The sequence below is a fragment of the Hypanus sabinus genome, chromosome 1 (assembly GCF_030144855.1).
Source record: "Hypanus sabinus isolate sHypSab1 chromosome 1, sHypSab1.hap1, whole genome shotgun sequence".
Taxonomy (NCBI): Eukaryota; Metazoa; Chordata; class Chondrichthyes; order Myliobatiformes; family Dasyatidae; genus Hypanus; species Hypanus sabinus.
Window position 1 is genome coordinate 21,796,751 of NC_082706.1, and position 23,057 is coordinate 21,819,807.

The 23,057-nt window shown below is 42.2% G+C and overlaps 1 protein-coding gene across 1 annotated transcript in view; it reads right to left on the minus strand.

Moving 5' to 3' along the window:
- Positions 1 to 777: 777 nt before the first annotated feature.
- The window catches only part of LOC132391497 (anthrax toxin receptor 1-like), a 245,149-nt gene continuing 222,869 nt past the window's right edge, over positions 778 to 23,057 (minus strand). Inside the window, exon 18 of the mRNA XM_059964801.1 lies at positions 778 to 1,302. Within this exon, the coding sequence (XP_059820784.1) occupies positions 1,027 to 1,302 (276 nt within the window). The 3' untranslated portion in view covers positions 778 to 1,026. The remainder of the gene's footprint in view (positions 1,303 to 23,057) is intronic.

The following is a 23,057-nucleotide window of genomic DNA, read 5'->3' on the forward strand; positions in this document are numbered from 1 at the left end:
AATGCTGTCAGTGCTTGCACTTGATCATGGCCTGGATTATTTAAAGGATTCTTCGCACTGCCATTTACAACTAAAAGTGAAAAACCATCACGTCAGTTTTCCACATGTTACCAAGAGATCAAGTTAGCAGGAATTAACCATTGACTGACTGGGACCAATGCCAGCATAGACAACACTGCAAGGCCAGACCTGTCCTGTATTAACTTTCTGCTGCTAATAGTTGATTTGTGTTGACGGAATGTCCAACCCTTTCTATTTCTCTCTGGACTCCATCTTTACATTTTCTGACCCAGACAGTGATGTTCCTTGACAGTCTGAAATTGGAGTGGAGGGAGAGCGGGGAGGATGGGGTAGATGGAGTATTGCATGTATTACTTCCCCTTGCCCATAACTCGGAGTTACCCACACTCCCTACTTAAATGACGCACTCCAATTACTGATCCAATCAAAGAAACACAGCCCTGACAATGGTTGAATTGGCAGGAAATGGTCCAGTCCAAGGAAACTCTCCCTGTCTCAAAAATGTACAAACAGTAAGGTAAATAATAGTTCCTTCCACAAGATAAGGCAAAAGGCTTATACCTTACGTGAAGAGTAGCAGAATTAACAGGGAACATTGCCAGATCCTGCTATGCACCCCCTACCTCAACAATCATGGTTTTCCCAATGAATTGGTCAAAATCCAACATGCAGAGAAACATGTGTTGAATCTTCACAATCAGTATTGTTGCAAAAAAATAGTAAAAATGCATTGTTATATAAAATGGTAACTGCCAAAGATCAATATATCACACGTTTAAAAGCAACAGTTGATCAAGTTGAAGATAATAAGGCCAACGTTAACTGGCATGAGTTCAAAGGATACTGCTGTGTACGTTGGAGTTTGTTTTGCTGCAGACACCCTCTACAAACTGACCAAAGGGAAGCTGTCTTCTTCAGACCAGTAAGAACCTTTATGCAGTACCTCTTTGGTTCCCCTTCTGTCTGTTGTTAAAACGAAGGGTTCAACCTCTTGAGTTGCCAAGTTTAAAAGGAAGGGCGTGGGGGTGGGCGCGACGGTGGGGGAGCCCGTGTAGGTGGAGGTCCTGGCGGAGGCGGAGGCAAGGTGCAAGTTGGCGATGGAGTGGGCGACGAAGTTGTGGAATTAACAGGTGACGGCTCAGGCGATGGGGCAGGAGACGGAGGAAGACTGACGGTCGGACAATAGATGGGAGCCGGCCCACTGTTTCGCACGTTGTTGTAATAAGGGTAACTGGGTGGTTTCCTGCCGGCCTTTACTCTAGTGAAATTGATGCAACGTCCCTGCGGGGAAAAGAGAAAGATAATTAATCAATCTGTATTGACTCAACTTGTTGCATAACAATGTATGCCTGCACCATTATTATTCTACCCAGACCCAGGAACAAATAAGACAAAATCTACCATAGATGTGAGAAAAGACCATTTAGCCCATTTACTATCTAAAAATGAAAGTCCTATGATCTGACTTGTTCTGCTCATTTCAATTCCACATCTCTCAATCTCACTCCATCCTGGATAGGAAAACGCAAAGGGATATGGGCCATATATACAAAATTTATCATCAAAGATCCTCACTATACAGGTCATGTCCTCTTCTTGTTGCTTCTGCCAGGCAGGATTTACAGAAGCCACAACCACCAGATTCAGGAACAGCTACTTTTCTTGAACCAATAGCTTCTTGAACCAACATGCACAACCTAATCCTACCACAGGAATGGAACACTATGGAAGTGTCTCTTAATTTTATCTTTTTTTTTTGCACTAAAGTCTTGTTTCCGCTCTCTCTCTGTGGAATGCTCTGCCTCAGAAGGTAGTGGAGGCCAATTCTCTGGATGCTTTCAAGAAAGAGTTAGATAGAGCTCTTAAAGATAGCGGAGTCAAGGGATATGGGGAGAAGGTGGGAACGGGGTACTGATTGTGGATGATCACAGTGAATGGCGGTGCTGGCTCGAAGGGCTGGAGGGCCTACTCCTGTACCTATTGTCTATTGTCTTCCTTCCCTTGTATAAGTTATGTATCATTTATATTCTCTATGCATCTATCTGCCGGTGATGCTGCTGCAAGCAAATTTTTTGTTGTACTTGTATCTCACCGTGATTGTGCACAGAACAATAAACTCTATTTGACTTGAAATAGGATAGATATCTTAACTGGGATTTGCAATTGTCATATTCATACAGTCACTTGATTTCTCCCCTGCTTTTTGCACTGATCTTAAATCTGTGTCCTTCAATTATGACCCTTCTGCTAAGAGAAACAGTAACTTTTTCAAAAATGCTCATAATTTTGAATATGTCCTGTAAAATTTGTCCTTAACCTTCTGCACATCTCTCCTCCTTTGTAACAATAAGTTGTGCTGCCTGGGTTTGGGTACAATGCTGCAGTTAAACCCTTTCAAAATTGATTGAGTGGCTTCCCTGTTTGTGGATTCCATTCAGTCTTTCCCTCGGAAAGCCTTAACTTCTTTGTGAGGTTATCAAATTCTGTCACACACAAAATGCTAGAGGAACTCTAGAGGAAGTTATCTAGAATGCTAGAGGAAGAATCTATGGAAAAAAAGTACACAGTTAATGTTTTGGGCAGATGAAGGGTCTTTGCCCAAAAACATCGACTGTTTACTCTTTACCACTGATGCTGCCTGGCCTGCTGAGTTCCTCCTGCTTTAGGTTTCCAATATCGGCAGATCTTCTCATGTTTCAGATTCTGCCACTTTCAGTGATCTGTGCAGCTACATCAACACACAAATTGGTGGAGGAACTCAGCAGGTCAGGCAGCATCAATGGAGAGGAACAGACATTCAATGCTTTGGGCTGAGACCTGTGATCGGGCCTCAGTCCAAAATGTCAACTGCCTACACCTCTCCATAGATGCTGCCTGACCAGCTGAGCTCTTCCAGCATTTTGAGTGTGTTACTCTGGATTTCCAGCACCTGCAGAATCTTGTGGCACCTAAGTCTTCAGATCTCTCACTCTTCTCATGAACCCTAGCTAATGCTGGATTCAAGTTGAGGTTTATTGTCATTCAACTGTATACATATATATGGCGAAATGAGACAATGTTCCTTTGGACCAAGGTGCACAACACAGTAAATATAACTCACAAACTAAAATTATCCCAAATAAATTGAAAAATAATAAAATATATTCCAGAAGATTGACATCTAGCATAAGGTGAATTCATGACACAAGTTTAAAAAATAAAGAGCATAACACTACCTACACCTTATAAGTGATGAGACCCGGGTGGTGGCAGGGAGTTTGGTAGTCTCATGGCCTAGGGAAAGAAGCTGTATCCCATCTTAACAATCTTGTCAAAGGGCTATTTCCTGCCTAATGACAGGAGATCAAAGAGATTGTTGGATGGATGGGAGGGATGGTCAACAATGCTGAGGGCCCTGCAGTGCTCCTGATAAATATCCTGGATGGGGGGAAGAGAGACCCCGATGATCCTCTCGCCAGTCCTTGCAATCCTTCATAGGATCCTGTGGTCAGAGGCTTTGCAATCCCTGCACCAGGACACTCTCAGTGGTGCTCCTGTTAAATAATTGGTTACAATGGGGTGGGTGGACTGTTGCTCGCCCCGTTCTCCTCAGGAAGTGGAGACTCCGCTGTGATTTCTTCACTGAAGAAGCGGTGTTGAGGGATCAGGTGAGATTGTCCATTGAGTGCTCTCCCAGAAACTTGGTGCTCCTAATTCTCTCCACGGTGGAGCTGTATGCATAGTGAGGAGTGGCCAGTCTGCACCTTGCTAAGGTCTACAATCATCTCTCGTTGCGCTCATGCCATTCTGCAAGATGCTCTTCCTCCTCTCTGTATGCAATCTCTTCTCCACTTTTGATCAGGGCATCTGCTGCTGTGTCATCAGTGAACTTGATAATTCAGTTTGAGCTGGCTCTAACAGTACAGTCAGCAGCGTGAACAACCGCGGGCTGAGCACGCAGTCCTGGGGGGCGCAGGAGCTCAGCATTACAGAGTTAGAAATGTTGCTGCCAGCGTGGACAGAATGGTCTTTCTGTCAAGAAGTCCAAGATCCAGTTACAGGGAGATTTGCCCTCACAGTGACATCCTCAGTGCACTTCTCTAAGTAGCCTGTCACAGATCCTGCATATTCATTGATCTCAGTGTGATGGTCATATTACATGTTCCAGTTTGTGTTTTCAAAACGATCCTGTAATGCTGAGGTTGATCTCTCTGGCCAGGTCATCATCTCCACTGGAACAGATTTGACTTGTTTAATCAGCAGTCTCTGCGCAGGAGTGTCAAAGTAAGTGTCAAAGTGTCCAATGTGGGGGCAAAGGGCAGCCTTGTGATCACCATGAATGTTGATAAAAAACAGGTCTTAACATGTTCTCACCTCTGATAGCAAAGTCAACATGCTGATAGAATTTAGGCAGGACTGTTTTATTTAAGTTAGCGTGGTTGAATTTGCCAGTGATGAAGAAACTGTTGGGGTGTGTGGTTTGGAGTTCACTGATGGTGCCATAGAGCTCATGTTGCACTTGCCCAACATTAGCACGGGGTGGAGGGGGATGTATACGGTACAGCCACAACACAATGGAGGTGGCACTGTAGCCTGGTGGTTACCGGCCACCCGGGTTCAACTCCCGACACAGCCTGTAAGTAGTTTGTACGATCTCCCCTGTGACCGCCTGGGTTTCCTCTAGGTGGTCTGGATTCCTCCCGCCGGCCAAAGACATACCAGTTGGTAGGTTGATTTGTCATTGTTGAACTCTCCCGTGATCATGGGATTCAATCGGAGGATTGGCAGTTTGGCAGTTTATTGTATCTCAAAAGATCAATAAATAAAATTTTAAAACAAGAGGAAATCCTCAGATGCTGGAAATCCAGGCAACACACACAAAATGGTGGAGGAGCCCAGCAGGCCAGGCAGCACATCTATGGAAAAGAATACAGTCGACGTTTCGGGCTGAGCCGTTCATCAGGACCAGAAAAAGGAATAGGAGTCAGAGTAAGAAGGTGGGGGGAGGGGAAGGGAGGAAGAAATACAAGGTGAAAGGTGAAACCAGGACGGGGGGAGAGCTGAGGTAAAGAGTTGGAAAGTTGATTGGTAGAAGAGATGCAAGGCTGAATAAGTGGGGGGATTTGATAGGAGAGAATAGAAGGCCATGGAAGAAAAGGGGAGGAGCACCAGAGGGAGGTGATGGGCAGGCAAGGAGATAAGGTGAGAGAGGGAAATGGGAATGAGGAATGGTAAAGGGGGGAGGCATTACTGGAAGTTTTAGAAATCGATGTTCATGCCATCAAGTTGGAGGCTATCCAGACAGAATATAAGGTGTTGATCCTCCAACCTGAGTGTGGCCTCATCGCGACAGTAGAGGAGGCCATGGACAGACATGTCGGAATGGGAATGAGAAGTAGAATTTAAAACTGCTTACAGTACACCACGTGTGGCAGAGAACTCCCCTGGTAAATGGAAGGTCTTGCACTTCACTGTTAAAAACTCTGCCAGAGGTGAACAGTATGTCTTCACTACCAAAGCATTCACACACCAGTCCTTACTAATTGTACTAATATATCTTGGTAGATACAAAGCCCTGCTCTGCAATGTTAACTTGCCATTTAATTTTTTTTTACTTCTCCATTCAAAATGCATAAATCCATACATCTCTGCATTAACTTTCATCAGCCATGTCTTTCTTCATTCATCACTTTAGTCTCCCTGATGCTTTCTTCCTCAATACACATTCACATCTCAAACCACTGAAATAAACTGTCAAACTGGGTCCAATTTCCAGGATTATTCCAAAATGAGTCACAGTCTTGGTACTGGTCACTGGGACACTGTGGTATTTTAGGTATAATTCATACATCAGGCCCAATAACAAGATGTAATGACATTATCATGCCTGTAATAGCCATGTATTTGTTTCTTATCTGCATTGTATTTTGCATTGCGTGCTTATTATGGTAGTTAGTCACTTGCGTGGGGGCCTGGTAGAACTGAAAAGTTTTAGTTACGTATTCATTCTCTTGCCTTTGAAGTTCAGTTAGGGCTGGGGTGATACCTTTTTTGTTGACCACTTTAACACCCTTAATTACATTTAAAATCACTTAACTTCCCTTAAGTTAGCTTAATTATATTGAAGAAAGATTAAGTATGTTTATTTTGTTGCGTTAGTTTTTTCTTGTTCTCGTCAGGAAGGAGGTTTGGGTGCCTGAAGGCACACACTCAATGGCTCAGGGGCAGCTTCTTCCCCACTGCCATCCAGGGAGAGTGAGCAGTTTCAAGTTCCTGGTTGTCAAGATCTCTGCGGACCTAACCTAGTCCCAACATATCGATGAAGCTATAAAGAAGGCAGGACAATGACTATACTTCAATGGGAGTTTGAAGAGATTTGGTATGTCAACAAAAACACTTAAAAACTTCTAAAGATGTACCGTGGAGAGTATTCTGACAGGCTACATCACTGACTGGTATGGGGATGGGGGGGTGGGGGGGGGCTACTGCACAGGATCGAAAGAAGCTGCAGAGGATTGTAAATTTAGTTTTTTTCCATCTTACTCCATCTTGGGCACTAGCCTACAAAGGACCCAGGACATCTTCAAAGAGCGATGTCTCAGAAAGGCAGCGTCCATTATTAAGGACCTCCAGCACCCAGGGCATGCCCTTTTCTCACTGTTACCATCAGGTAGGAGGTACAGTGATTCAGAAACAGCTTCTTCCCCTCTGCCTTCAGATTCTTAAATGGACACTACCTCACTTTTTCAATATATATTATTTCTGTTTTGCATGATTTTTAATCCTACATGACACATGCCAGTGATAATAAACCCAATTCTGATCTGATTCTCACGACTTTTTAAATTTATTTTTGTTTTTGCATTAACTTAGCTATTATATACATATACTTAATGCAATTCAGCTTTTTTTCTATATTTATCATGTATTGTAGTACATTGTACTGTTGCCACAAAGTTAACAAATTCCACAACATATGCCAGCGATATTAAACCAGATTCTGATTCAAGATTGTTTGTTCTGCTAGTTTTTTAAAAAATAAAGAATCAAATATATTTTTTGACTTTGGAACCTTGTTGTTACTGGACTGTGTCAAACCACCCGCGTGCTTAGACGCTAAGCAGTGCTGGATTGTTCAAGAAGTTAAACACAAGAAAGTCTGCAGATGCTGGAAATCCAAGGCAATACACACAAAATGCTGGAAGAACTCAGCAGGTCAGGCAGATTCTATGAAAATGAACGAGTAATGAAGGGCTGAGACCAGGACTGGGAAGGGCGGGGGGAAGATGCCAGAATAAGGAGGAGAGGAAGGAGGCCAGCTGGAAGGTGATGTGTGAAATCAGGTGGGTGGGAAAGGTCAAGGAAGGGATCTGATGGGAGAACAGAGTAGACCACAGGAGAAAGGGAAGGGGGAGGGAACCCAGGGGGATGTAATAGGCAGGTGAGAAGAAGTAAAAGGTCAGAGTGGGGAATAAAGGAAAAAAGGTGGGGGCCTTGTTTTTATTGGAAGGAGAAATCAATATTCATGCCAGCAGGTTCAAGGGTATTCAGGTGAAATATAAGGTGTTGCTCCTCCACTCTGAGGGTGGCCTCATCTGGGCACAAGAGGAGCCATGGACCAACACATCGGAACAGGAATGGAAATCAGCCACCGGGAAGACCTTGTGGGGGTGAGGATGCCGTCCCTCAATTACGGCGGGTCTCAACTTCACTACTGCGTTATGTTCCCCAGTCAGCTGATGCTACCTTTGCCTGTTTAATTCCATAAGGCAACATACCGGTAAATGCTTTGTGATACTGCTTCGAATTAATTGAAATTCCATACACACAGCACCAACCACAAAACCTTCAACCTTTGAGCATTTTTGAATCATAGACCTTAGTTTCACCCAGTGACTTAAAAATAGAAAAAAAATGAATCCCATGCTTCTTTCCTGTGGTATTTGCTTTATGTTAGATTCCTGCAAACGGATCCAATTATTTGATGGGTGACATTATTGCAGTAACTCTTCCAGTCTGGGCTCATGTGGGTTAAACTCAGAAGAGTGAAGTTGGCTGACACCCAATAGCTCTGTTCGTGCTGTGCTGGAGTTTGGCTTTTCCGAACAGCTCACTGCAGAGTATGCAGGCAGTGGTCAGACAGTAATTAAAGCAATACGGTGGCTGCCTGTAGGCAGCATGATGGGATGCTCAGCAGAAACAAATCTGCCAAATCAGCAAGAAAACATCTTTCCCTTTGTCCGAATGGTTCTCGGTCCTTGTGTGCTTTTGGGATTAAATTCAGACTCTCAGATTGAATATAAGGAGTAGGAAATTCCCAAAAGTATTGAGGTGACAAGCTGTTGGGAATTAACCCCGATAACCATCCTATTCTACCTGTGTTCATACCCATTTCATACTTGGTTCAGGGCCAGGCTCAAGAGGCTTTACTGCACCGAGCATGCGTCAGCGGTTTTGTCATCACCCATTCAGAATGCTGCCAGATGTTTACATCTGACAAGGCAAAAGTTGCACACAGTCGTCATTCTCTGGTGCCAATGAAGGATTCTGCCTGAAGCTCTTTGCACGGCATGATGCTCCACAAACAACACAAGGCTCTTTTTAAAGCATTGCCTCAGCATATTCCTTTATTTTTAAATGGTTATCTCTGCTTTTCTGCTTTGTCTGCTGTAAGAACTGGATCGAAGTCATGGCAACTTGGCACTCAGGGAGATCAATCCACCCTCTGAGCCTCTCATAGAAAAATACAGTTATGTTTGCAATCACATAACTGCTTTTTGTCAGTAATTCTGAAAGATTCCTATCCCAACATCAGTCCAAACCTTACTGTAGCCATTTAAAAACTAGGCACACACTGCCTTTTCTGGGAGAGTGTTCCTGGTGCCAGTAATTCTCTGAAGGGCACGTTCTTCCTCTTCCTGCTAGACAGATTTGTATCTGTGATCTCTGTTAAATAATCTGCTCACCAGAGGGAACAGGCTTTTCTGCCTACGCCATCACCATATTGAAAATCTTTTGAGTTCAGTTTTAACTTATCCTGCTCTGTACGAAGGAAACTAATCCCAACCTCTGTGACGTAGCTGAAATCCTTGGTTCGTCTTTGGTTCAGGACATGGGGTGAAGAATAAGCACTGGGCTGAATTCAAAAAACAATAAGATGGGGTACCGCAGAAAGGCAGAGAAAGGGGAACTATGTTGAGGGATATGAAGGCAAAGATGATTAAGCCAATTTAATGAGATACAGAGCTGAAAAGTAAATGGGATGGATACTTAGGGGGAACTCAGACATAACGTAGCAGAAGACTGAAGCTACAACATCCTAAATTTGAGGTGTGCACAGGTAAATAGGTGAGTCAAGCTTTGGGTTGGTCTAGTGTTATTGCAACTGTGCAGCCATGGGACAAGCAGAAAGCAATGCAGAGTATGAAGACAAAGGAAGAAACTCATGCCAGGATCTCTCAGTGTACCTAAGTCCACCTCAGTACAGATGTCAAGGAACCACTTGCAATATTAATGAGGTAAAGACTGTTGATTCACATGTAACCAATTACACCCAGGAGTTACTACCAAGACGTAAAGAAGGGAGACTGAGGAAAGAGTCGATGGAGCTGGCAAAGAATATCATTGGAAAAAATGTCACTGGAGTTAATGGAATATCTTCAGTTTCACAGGAATGATTAATGCTGGGATCAGGTAATGACATGGAAGTCATTGCATAGAGTCTGGGAAATGGAAGAGATACTGGTGAGGGCAGCATTTATGGTGGAGGAGAGGAAACTTTCTTAGACATCATCTCTCATCCCATCTTCCCACTCCCTTAACAGAGAGGAAGTTCCTCTTGTCCTTATCTACTGTCCCATGAGCCTCCATCTCTACAACATTACTTTCTGCAACTTCTGCCATCTTCAACAGGATCCTACTATCAAACATATCTTTACCTCCCCCCTCCAACTCTCCACTTTCCACAGGAATCTTTCTGTGATTCTCTTGTTCATTTATCCCTCCCACTAATCTCCCTCCTGGCACTTATCTCTGCAAATGGAAGAAGTGCTACACCTGCCATTTCACCTCCTCCCTCATCTCCATTCAGGGCCCCAAACAGTCCTTCCAAGTGAGGCAAAACTTCACCTGTAAGTCTGTTGGTCCAGCTTACTTTATCTGGAGCTCCAGATGTAGACGTAGACTGGGGGTCCATTTTGACAGACCTTCACTCCATCCTTAACGAGCAGGATTTCCCAGTAGTCAACCATTTTAATTCCAATCCTCATTGCCATTCCGACACATCAGTCCATGGGCTCCTCTACCACCACAATGAGGCCAATCTCAGGTCAGAGGAGCAACGCCTTATGTTTCGTCTTGGTAGCCTCCAACCCAACGGCATGAACACCAACTTCGCTAACTTCTGATAATTTTCCCCATCCCCCTTCCCTCTTCTTCCATTCCCCATTCTGGCTCCCCTCTTGCTCGTTCTCGCCTGCCTATCACCTTCCCATGGGGGCCCTCTTATTCTCCTTTCTCCCATGGTCCACTCACCTCTCCTATCAGACTCCCCCTTCTTCTTTGGCCATTTACCTTTTCCACCTATCACCTCCCAACTCACTGCTTCTCATGCCATCCCCTCCCCCACCCACCTGATTTCACCTATCTACTTCTAGCTTGTACTTCTGCCCTTGCCCACCCCCCCCAACTTCCTCTGGTTTCTTCCCCCTTCCTTTCCAGTCCCATTGAAGGGTCTCGGCCTGAAACATCAATAGTTTATTCCTTTTCTTGGTTGCTGCCTGACCTGCTGAATTCCTCCAGCATTTTGTGTTTGTTGCCCTGGAGTTCCAGCATCAGCAGAAACTCTTGTGTTTACAATTTCACAACATATGTTTGCGATAATAAACCAGACTCTGATTCTGATTCTGGCATCACATTCAATGGAGGTATTGTGGGCCGAAGAATTTGTTCCTGTGCTATGCTGCACTCTTCTGTGCACAATACTTGAGAAATGGGGGTGCAAGAAGTTTGATAACGGAGTTTAATTTTAGTGAATGGCTCAGAGTAGGAAATAATAATGCAGACAAATTTAGAAATTAGACAAAATGGACAAACATTTTATCAGCAGATGCATTCAGGGTTCCAATTATATTATGGAGGTGGAAGTATTTGTTCTTAGTGTTGCCAAGGATATATAACCATATAAATCACCATATAACAATTACAGTTTACTGTCACCTAGTCCCACCGACCTGCACTCAGCCCATAACCCTCCATTCCTTTCCTGTCCATATACCTAACCGATTTTACTTTAAATGACATTATTGAGCCTGCCGCTACCACTTCTACTGGACGCTCGTTCCAGACAGCTACCACTCTCTGAGTAAAGAAGTTCCCCCTCGTGTTACCCCTAAACTTTTGCCCCATCTCTCAACTCATGTCCTCTTGTTTGAATCTCCCCTACTCTCAATGGAAAAAGCCTATCTATCCCCCTCATAATTTTAAATACCTCTATCAAGTCCCCCCTCAAACTTCCATGCTCCAAAGAATAAAGACCTAACTTGTTCAACCTTTCTCTATAACTTAGGTGCTGAAACCCAGGTAACATTCTAGTAAATCTTCTCTGTACTGTCTCTATTTTGTTGACATCTTTCCTATAATTTGTTGACCAGAATTGTACACAATACTCCAAATTTGGCCTTACCAATGCCTTGTACAATTTTAACATTGCATCCCAACTCCTATACTCAACATATTGTGCAAAAATCTCAAGTTTTCAAACAGCAGTCTGAGTCAATAACAAGTTGACAAATTACAATTAAAAGAAAACTACAAACTTTACAGGACTAAAGGAAAAATACCAATAGGACTAATATATTTCTGGAACTTAGAATGTGAATTGAAGCTTCTGAAATTCCATTCTAAATTGAAATATTAATCCATTTTGTTCCAAAGGAAACTGTGATAAACCACACACAGATATGAATCTTAAAATTTAATCATAGGGTAAAGGATGTTATTCAAGCTTATAAAACATGAAGGCAGAGCCAAATCAGAGTTACAAAATAAAACAGAAAAGGATGAAATTACATTAAAGTCAAAAAGGTTAAAATTAAAATGGGCACTGTGAAGAATGTAAGTAGCATAAAGAAAAATCGATGATTGAAATAAATTTCCAGATAGGGTGATGAAGACAATGTGGTGGGTGTACAAATGCACCAGATGACAGTCATCCAGAAATAAAATAGAACGTCGTGGAAAGATTCAGCTGGTCAGGTAGCATCTGTGGAAAGAGAAACAGCTGATGTTTCAGATCTGAGACCTTTCATTGGGCCACTGAACTGCTTCTCCTTCCATGGATGCTGCTCGATCTGCTGAATGTTATTATTTTTAATTTTTTTAAATTTGTATTTAATTTCCAGCATTTTCAGTTTTGTTTTTGACTGACAGAAAGCAAGAGCAGGGGGAGTGATGAATGTGATTTGTATTCCCTTCATTGTTATGCTCGAAAGCAGGGGTCCCTTCCTTAATGTGATTGGTCCATGGCATAAAAAAGATTGGGAACCCCTGCTCTAAAGCAAGTGAAACATTTTTGTCATCTTTCTCTTCGGGGCTTCCTCTGAAAATGCTCTGTGCATTACTGGTTCCGTCCGGGGCTCCCAGTTGCAACTCGAGCAACAGCAGTACTCTCAATGGATACAATTAAATATTCCCGGTTCAGCCTGATGCAGCTAAAAAGCACAATTGCTTCCAAGATCAGTACAGACAACAAAGATGTCTTAATGCGTTTGAACGAACTATCGCTGCTTAAAACTGACAGAAACAACACAGTTTGTGGCCGGAAGGGCCCAGGGAGAAATTCTTGGAGAAAGCGTGGGCGAAGATCAGGATTACAAGTGTATTTAAGGAAACCGGGTTTTAAACTCCATACACTGACAATCTTGCAGTCTCTGGTGAATAAAATCGATGATCTCAGACCCATGGTGCTGAATCAGAGGGACATTAGGACCACGTGTCCTTTGTTTCATGGAATCCTGGTTAACCCCTTCTGTACCGGATGCAGCGATTCAGATCGTCGGGTTTGCTATACACCGTCAGGATAGATCTATAGAGTCTCTCAAGAGCAGAGGTGGAGGAGTATGCCTCATGATCAACTCTTATACCCTCACTTCGGGAAGTCTGATCACCTGGCTGTACTTCTATTGCCTGAGTATAGGCAGAGACTGAAGACTGCAGCACCAGTAGTAGTGAGGACCAAAAAGGTTTGGATAAGGGAAGCACAGGAGCGCCTACAGGACTGCTTTGAATCAGTGAATTGGACTGTATTCAGGGATTCATCTTCAAATCCAGATGAGTATGCTGCAGTTGTTACCAACTTCATTAAAATCTGTGCAGATGAGCGTGTGCCTACAAAGACATACTCACATCGACAGTGATGAAATGCTTTGAGAGGCTGGTTATGACTAGACTGAACTCCTGCCTCAGCAAGGACTTGGACCTATTGCAGTTTGTGAATTGTCACAATAGGTCAATGGCAGATGCAATCTCCATGGTTCTTCACGCAGCTTTAGACCACCTAGACAACCCAAACACCAACATCAGGATGCTGTCCATCGACTATAGCTCAGCATTTAATACCATCATTCCCACAATCCTCATTGAGAAGTTGCAGAACCTGGGCCTCTGTACCTCCTTCTGAAATTGGATCCTCGACTTCCTAACCAGAAGACCACAGTCTGTGTGGATTGATGATAACATATCCTCTTTGCTGACGATCAACACTGGTGCACCTCAGGGGTGTGTGCTTAGCCCACTGCTCTACTCTCTGTATACACATGTCTGTGTGGCTAGGCATAGTTCAAATACTATCTACAAATTTGCTGATGATACAACCATAGTTGGTAGGATCTCAGGTGGTGACGAGAGGGAGTGTAGTGGAATGGTGCCACAGCACCAATGTCAGAAAGACAAAAGAGCTGACTGTGGACTTCAGGAAGGGTAAGACAAAGGAACACATAACAATCCTCATACAGGAATGAGAAGCTGAGAGAGCTTCAAGTTTCTGGGTGTCAAGATCTCTGAGGATCTAACCTGGTCCCAACACATCGATGTAGTCATAAAGAAGGCAAGTTAGTGGCTATACTTTATTAAGAGTTTGAAGCAATTTGGCATATCAACAAATACACTCAAAAACTTCTATAGTTGCACCGTGGAGAGCATTCTGACAGGCTGCATCACTGTCTGATATGGAGGGGTTACTGCACAGGACCAAAAGAAGCCACAGAAGGTTGTAAATCTATTCAGCTCCATCTTCAGCACTAGCCTACAAAGTACCAAGGACATCTTTAGGGAACAATGTCTCAGAAAGGCAGCATCCATTATTAAGGACCTGCAGCACCCAGGGCATGCCCTTTTCTCACTGATACCATCAGGTAGGAGGTACAGAAGCCTGAACGCACACACTCAGCGATTCAGGAACAGCTTCTTCCCCTCTGCCGTCCGATTCCTGAATGGACTTTGAGCTTTGGACACTACATCACTTTTTTAAATATACCATATTTCTGCTTTTGCCCATTTTTAAATAATCTATTCAATATGTGTAATTTATTTGTTCATTTATTATTATGTTTCATTTTATTCATTATTACCATTTTTTTCAGATTCTGCTAGATTATGTATTGCATTGAACTGCTACTGCTAAGTTAACAAATTTCACGTCACGTGCCGGTGATAATAAACCTGATTCTGATTATGGATCGGGTTATTACACCAGAAGGTTAAACAATGCTGTTATTCTTGATCATGTGGAAAATGTTTCTTTGTTGAGATTTTTTTAAATTAGCTGTGCTGCAATCCTCCATTATGATCAGCTCCTGTGAAATTGAAATCTGGTTATATTTTCTTTCCTCCATCATCACTCCACCCTCCATCCCTCCTTATATTCAACTTCACTGACGTCCTACTCACATTGCTATCCTGCACAATAATTTCACACACACCCATCCTGTACTCAATGAGGTAGCTTCTCAAGAGAAAATTGTTTCCTGCAATGTTTGATTTCTGATTGAACACGTTTACCAACAGCCTAACTAACTCCTCCCAACTTTTCTCAGAAGGCAACGTTGTTAATCTCAGCCATCTGGTCGATGGGAGGTCCTTGGCTTGACCTGTATCTCCATGGTCAGAGTAAGTGAAGGACAGCAAGCCCTTGCCTTTGAGACTATCATGAACTTGGACCATCCTCAAAACAAGGGGTGATATTGCAAAAGTTGAAAGGGGCAGTAAGTCGACAGCACAAAATGCAAAGGAACCAAAGACTTCTCAGGGCCATCAGTCACAACTGCCCTCCACTTCTCAAAGGACAGAAACAGATGTCAACCAGAAGACTTACAGAACAACAATATTTACTTTGGCAATAAAACAAATGTTCTTCACCATTTGCTTCCAAAAAAATCATAACTTTAGTGCACAAAAAGCCGAGATTGCCCATGTTATTTTGCTGATAGCTGCTTCATGACCTCACTTGCCTTCCTTATTCCAATACTTTCCTTTTCCTATTGTCTTTCTAATTTATGTGTTAGGATCCAGGGATCATTGGTAAGGCCATTACTTATTCCCCCTCCCTAACTGTCCTTGAGAAGGTAGTGGTGAGTTTTTCCCTTGAACAGGCACAGCCCTTCTAGCAAAGGTATATCCACAGTGCTCCTGGGGATAGAGTTTCAGTGGTGTATTTCCAAACCAGAGGGTGTGTGACCTGGAGCAGAAACAGTGCATGGTGGTGTCACCACATTGCATATGTATACACTCTGGCCACTGTGCACTGTTTATGGGGGTGGCGATTGCATGTTAGCGTATACAGTATTTAAAGCAGCAGTTAGTAGGTTCCTGAATAGTCAGACTATCAAAGGTTATAGGGAGAAGGCAGGAGAATAGGGATGAGAGGGATAATATATAAGCCAAGATGAAGCAGACTCGATGGACGGTATGGTCTAATTCTTCCCCAACGTCTTATGGACTTATGGTCTTAAATGTGCACTAATAGTTCAGGTCATAAAGTGGATTGTCTCTGGTATTTCTGTCATATTTTAATAACAATGTAATTTATTATCTAGCCATACCTATAAAGACTTGCTTGAATAAGATCAAGGTAAAAAGTAGATTTATTATCAAAGTACATGTATGTCACCATATACAAACCTGCGATTCATTTTGTTGTGGGCATACTCAGTAAATTCAATAGCCATAATAGAATCAATGGAAGAATGCACCCAACAAGGCAGACAACCAGTGTGCAAAAGACACCAAACCGTGCAAATAGCAAATAAAAAAAAATAACAATAATAATGAAAATAATAAATAAGCAATACATGTCAAGAACATGAGATGAAGAAATCTTGAAAGTGAATCCGTAGGTTGTGAGAACAGATCAGTGATAGGGCAAGTGAAATTGAATGATGTTATATCTTCTGGTTCCAGAGCCCGATGATAGAGGGATAAGAACTATTCACGAACATGGTCGTGTGAGTCTTGAGGCTCCTGTACCTTCTTCCTAATGGTAGCATCAAGAAGAAAGCACGACCTTGGTGGTGGGGGTCCCTGATGATGGATGATGCTTTCCTGCCACAACGCACCAAGTAGATGTGCTTAATAGTTGGGAGGACAATACACGTGATGGACAGGGCCATATGCACTACTTTTTGTAGGATATTCCGTTCAAGGGCATTGGTGTTTTCATACTAGGCTGTAATGCAGCCAGTCAATATACTCTCCAACAAACATCTATAGAAGTTTGTCAAGGGTTTGCTGAATCTTCGCAAACTTCTAAAGGTACTGCTGTGTTTTCTTCAAAATTGCACTTACACACTGGGCGCAGGACAGGTCCTCTGAAATGATAATGTGGAGGAATTTGAAGTTGATGACCTCTAATCTTCCAAGTGTACTGGCTCACGGACCTCTGGCTTCCTCCTTCTTCAGTCAATAATCAGCTCCTTGGTCTTGCTGATATTGAGTAAGAGGGTGTTGCTGTGGCAACGCTCAGCCAGATTTTCTTTCTCCCTCCTGCTGTTTTGTCACCACCTGTGTTTCAGCCAACCACAGTCGTCAGTGTATGGCATTGAGAGGTGACCTGTACAAGTGGGAAGGGCTGCACCTGAACTGGAGGGAAACCAATATCCTGGGAGGGAGGTTAGCTAATGCTATTGGGGAGGGTTTAAATTAGATTTGCAGGGGTTTGGGAACTGAAGTGAAGAGGCAGAGGATGGGAAGGTTGGAGCACAGGTAGAGATGGCTTGTGGGGAGTTTGTGAGGAAGGATAGACAGATGTTAGAGCAAAGACTGACTTAGCCTGATGGTTTGAGATGTGTCTAGTTTAATGCAAGGAATATCTAAAACAAGACAGGTGAACTTGGAGCATGGATTAATACGTAGAACTATGACGTTGTGGCAATTACAGAGACTTGGATGTCTCAGGAGCAGGAATGGCTGCTGAGTGTGCCAGGCTTTAGATGTTTCAAAAAGAACAGAGAGGGAGGCGAAAGAGGTGGGAGTGTGGCATTCCTAATTAGGGATAGTGTCACAGCTGCAGAAAAGGAGGAAGTCATGGAGGGTTGGTCCACTGGGTCAGTGTGGGTGGAAGTCAGAAACAGGAAAGGGGTAATAACTCTACTGGGTGTTTTTTATAGACCCCCCAATAGTAACAGAGATATCAAGCAGAATAGGGAGGTAGGTTCGGGAACAGTACAATAATAATAGGGTTGTTGTGATGGGAGATTTTAACTTTCCTAATATTGATTGGCATCTCCTTAGCACAAGAGTTCAGATAGGGTGGAGTTTGTTAGGAGTGTTCAGGAAGGTTTCCTGACACAATATGTAGATAAGCCAACTGGGGGAGAGGTTGTACTTGATCTGGTATTGGGAAGTGAAGCTGGTCAGCTGTCAGATCTCTTGGTGGGAGAGCATTTTGGAGGTAGTGACTACAATTCTGATCTCCTTTACCATAGTGCCAAAGAGCGGCAGGAGCAGACAATTTGGAAAAACCTTTAATTGGGGTAGGGAGAAATATGATGCTATTAGGCAGGAACTTGGGAGCATAAATTGGGAGCAGATGTTCTCAGGGAAATGCATGGCAGAAATGTGGCAAATGTTCAGGGAACATTTGCATGGCGTTCTGCATAGGTACATTCCACTGAGATAGGGAAAAGATGGTAGGGTTAAAGAACCATGGTATACAAAGGATGTAGAAAATCTAGTTCAGAAGAAAAGCTTACGAAAGGTTCAAGAAACTAGATACGGTTAGAGCTCTATAAAATTAAAAGGTTGCTAGGAAGGAGCTTAAGAATGGAATTAGGAGAGCCAGAAGTGGCCATGAGAAGGCCTTGGTGAGCAGGAGTACAGAAAACCCCAAGGTATTTTACAAGCACATGAAGAGCACGAGGGAGAGCTGTGTGAGAATAGGACCAATCAATCAGGTGCAATAGTGGAAATGCTTGCATAGAGTCGGAGGAGGTAGTGGAGGTACTTAATGAATACTTTGCCCGCAATGTGCTGTAAATTTCTATGTTCTATGTTTAGTACTTGTCCAGGTACCCCATTTGGGCTGGATGCTTTCCGTGGGTTCACCCTCCTGAAGGATCCTCTCCCGTCACCCTGGGAGACTGAAATCGCAGGGTCACTGGGGGCTATGGGAGTTTGCGATGGTTCCTCCATGTTCTGATGGTCGAAGAGAGCAGAGAAGGCTCATTTGGAAGTGAAGCCCCATTGTCACCTACGTCACTTGATTTCACTTTGTAAGAGGTGATATCATTCAAGCTTTGTCACAGCTGTTGAGTGTCCTTCAGTGGTTCCAGTTAAAAAGACGAATAAGATGATTGGTATTGTCAAAAAACACAAAGGATTAAGTTACAGGAAGATTAAAAAAAAACAGTTCTTGGTTTTGACAAAAGGAATTCTGATTAAAAATGTAATCAAATCCCAAGTAAATTGAACAAGAAACACTCACAGGAATGTTTGACTGCATCATTCAGGACAGTTCCCAGATGACCTGATATCAACTACAATGGCAGCTGTTAATAATGCAGGATCCAGAGAGAGTCAGAGAAAATTAAATTCAGATTAGCTAAATTAAAGTTAAATCTAGGGATTTAAATTCAAAAGCTACAACAGACTGTTTCATGGATTAATTTTCAAGGGATGGAATTCTAAACAAAGACCAAAGTCTTGTAGGGATTCATTCTCAACTAGAGGATTAGGGGAAAAGCCTGCCCCAGTGTTCACTGAGATCATACCTTCACTGCACACCCCTCAACAATCTCTGAAAATCGCAAACATGAGCGTTAGAAACCATCACTGTAAATCAAAGATTAGAAGAGGGGAAAAACTCAGGAAAATTATCATCAAATGAAGTGATACTGAGCAAAGGGATGGATCTGAATTGATGCATCTCCAGGTCTAGAAAGACTATGTTTGTTCTTAAACAGGACCAGTGAGATAGTCGATGCACTGGCTTTAAGCTTAAAAGTTCATTAAGATTCTAGGAAGGTTCATGAGATTGGGAAATTTCAAATTCATTTCAAAGATTAAAAAGCAAAGTACTAAAATTGATGATATAATGTAGGTAAGAAAGTAAATTGTAAAGAGAATACAAGGAGGCTGCAAATAATATACATAGTTAAGTGAGAGCACAAGAACCGGTAAATGGAGTTTAATGTGGGAAAATGTGAAAGAGGAGAATTTTAACAAATTCTCGAAATGGTGAAAGGCTGCATGGCTCAGAGTTAGAGGAATCTGAGAGTTTCATGTTTACAAAAAGCTTATATGTAGGTGCAACATTTAATCAGCAAAGCTGACAGAATGTTGTTTATTACTACAGGGAATGAATATGCAAGTAGGTAGATTATGCTTCATTTTTATAGGGCAATGGTGAGACTACTAGAGTACTGGGTATTATATTAGTTTCCTTCCTTAAATATTCCTGCTGTGTTGGAAGCAATGTAAAAGAGTTTTGTTAGACTAATACTTCGAATGGGCTGGTTGTCTTATGAGGAAATGTTGAACAGGTTTCATATATTTAATCTTATATTTATTTATTTACATACATATGCGTCCCCTTGAATTTAGAAGGGTGAAACGCGTAACATTATGACAAATCATTTGGGAAAGGGAATGTTTGAAATATTTGATTTCTGTGCCCCTGATTTGCTTTGTGGTGTTGTTTGTTAAGGAGAAACACAGATGATCTTTGTTTGAAAACTGAAATTTCAGTTCTAGTGCTATAAAATTATCAGGGAACATAGGGTAATATTTAAAGTCATTAGTGAAATAATTACTTTGTGCAGAGGTTGTCAGAAGATTGAAACTGTCTGGGATTAATTGTTGGCATTAGCTACTAATGATGGTAAAATACAAAACTGAAAATGGTGGAAACACTCACCAAATTCCGCAGAATCTGCGGAAGCATCAACATTTTGGGCCTGGGATCAGAAACTTTCATTGAACATAGAACAGTATAGCAACGTAGAACAACATAGAGCAGTAAGTACACATCCTTCTGGTCCAGGATGTTGTGCCAACTTTTTAACCTGCTGCAAGATCAATCTAACCCTTCCCTCCTAGATAACACTCAATTTTTCTATCATCCATATGCCTGTCCAAGAGTCTTTAATGTATTTGCTCTACCGCCATCCCGGGCAGTGCATTACGTGTATCCAGTGTGGTTTGTGTAAACGAAACCTGCATGACTTAAAATTTTACACTTTATCCCCTGATAATTTTGTAACACTAGAGCTGAAATTTCCAATCACCTTAAAACTCTGCCCCTTCATATTAGCCATTTCTGCCCTGGGAGAAAGGCCCAGGTGGCCATTCTATCAATGCCTCTTATGATCTTATATATCTCTGTCATCTCACCTCTCATCTCCTTTCCCTCCAAAAAGAAAAAGCCCTAGGTTATTCAGCCTTTCCTCATAAGACATGTTGTCTAATCCAGTTCTTTCATGTGATCTAAAATGGTAACTTTACAGATTCAGTTATATTTGTCACATGTACACTGAAACATACAGTGCAATGTATCACTTGCGTTAACAACCAATACATCCAAGGACGTGCTTGCCAGAGTCGACACATGTACCGGCACCAAGAGTTTGCCCAGAGATTCCACCAGACCTATCTATCATTTTCTGTTTTTATTTTGGCTTTCCAGCATTTGCAATTGTTAAATTGTCAATGAAAGGGGCAAAGGGGGGTATATGGATTAATACCACAGTCATGATCTCAGTCAATGGCAGGAAAGACTGACGGTGCTAAATTAGCCTCCCGTCCCTGTGAAAGGCAGGGTGAGATTATAACCCACTATTTCTGCAGGGCATTATAATCTACTCTTCGGTGAAAGGCTGAAAACGAAAAAAAACTAGCTCATTGTCACCTTCTAAAGGACAGTTAGAGACATGTTGGTCTTGTTGGCAAAGCCTAGATGCCAAGAATGAAGATAAAACTTGTTATCAAATCTGTGGTGGCCCTTTAGGTACCAACCTGCCTGTGGTACAACACAAATCCAGCTCAAGGACTTTTAGAATCTGAACTTATTGTTACTCAATAGTATAGACCAATGACATGGATTAATAGAGTTTCATTTATCAACATTACAAAAATGTATAGGTTTTCCTTTAATATTGAAAGTCATGTACATTCGTAAGACCAGTTAGGAGAGGGAAAAGTTAAATAAATGAGAGAAGTTGCTGTACAGTTTGACAAGGTGTTATGCTTAGGCATGTCTGATCTCCAAGATTGGCACAAAAGATTCTACAACACAATGATACTATAATTTTGAAATCTGTTAATATAATTGTGATATACTACCCTGTAATTAATTATGTTAATGAATATAATCCATAAATTTTCTAATTAATAAATGTACCACAACCTTTACTTTGAAACATTTTAGATCTTCATCATGCTTACATTGTCAGTGTTTCAACTTACTATACTGACACAAATTGTAACAATAAAAACAGAATGGAACTCGGTAGCTCATTATTAATAAACCACCAACACACTGTACACTGGCACCATCTGGTCTAAACATTTTACTGTTGCCATGGTGCCTGTCAGTTGTTTTGACTGGCTGACATCATTTATTTATGTTGTGAGTTGTAGTTTGTGTTTGTCTGATGTGCATATTACAAAAGAAAAATTAAGTGCCATGCAGTTTCCAGGTAGTGTAAAAATTTTTTGCTCAGAGCAATGGTTGGTCCGTGCAGCTGCAAAAATAATTAGGGGGAACATTGGAGACCAGTCTCCAAATTGTTCTTCAATTCACTGAAGTCACCGAGAGGCCGGACCTCATACATATTTGTGAATGAAAGGTCTTCTACCAAGCTGACCCAATATGTAACAATGTATTCCAGCAATAAAGCTCCACTATGAATTCCTGGAGAACAAGAGCTGCTTCCCATTTCTCAGCAAAGGCTGACAACAAAGATGAAATTCAATGTTACCCTGACTGAAGGGGGATTTGAAGATAAAGACCTCAATCCTGCACCTCAGCAGCACGGTGGCATAGTGGTTAGCACAACGCCTTACAGTACCGATGCCCCGGGTTCAATCCCCATCTCTGTCTGTAAGAAGTTTGTACGTTCCCCCCATGACCACATGGGTTGCCTCCGGATGCTCGGGTTTCCTCCCACAATTTGAAGACTTATTGATTGGTAAGATGATTGGTCATTGTAAATTGAGCTAGGGTTAAATTGGGGTTTGCTGGATGGTGCAGCTCAAAGGGCCAGGGGGCCTAATCTATGCTGTAAGCACAATCAATCAATCAATCAATCAATCAATCAATCAATCAATCAATCAATCAATAAACAAGCAGACATTAATACCTATGATCTTCTATATGTTTCTGAGACTTGGACTACTGACATCAACCTCTTTAAAACAAGGGAGGGATACCTCTAATGCTACCTCTGCCAGAGCCTCCAAATTCACCGAAAGAATAAAGAAGCCATGGTCAGTATTCTCTCCCAGGCTAACATCTCAGAATTAGACACCAATTATACTTAGCAAGCCTGATTGGACAGGTTACACCA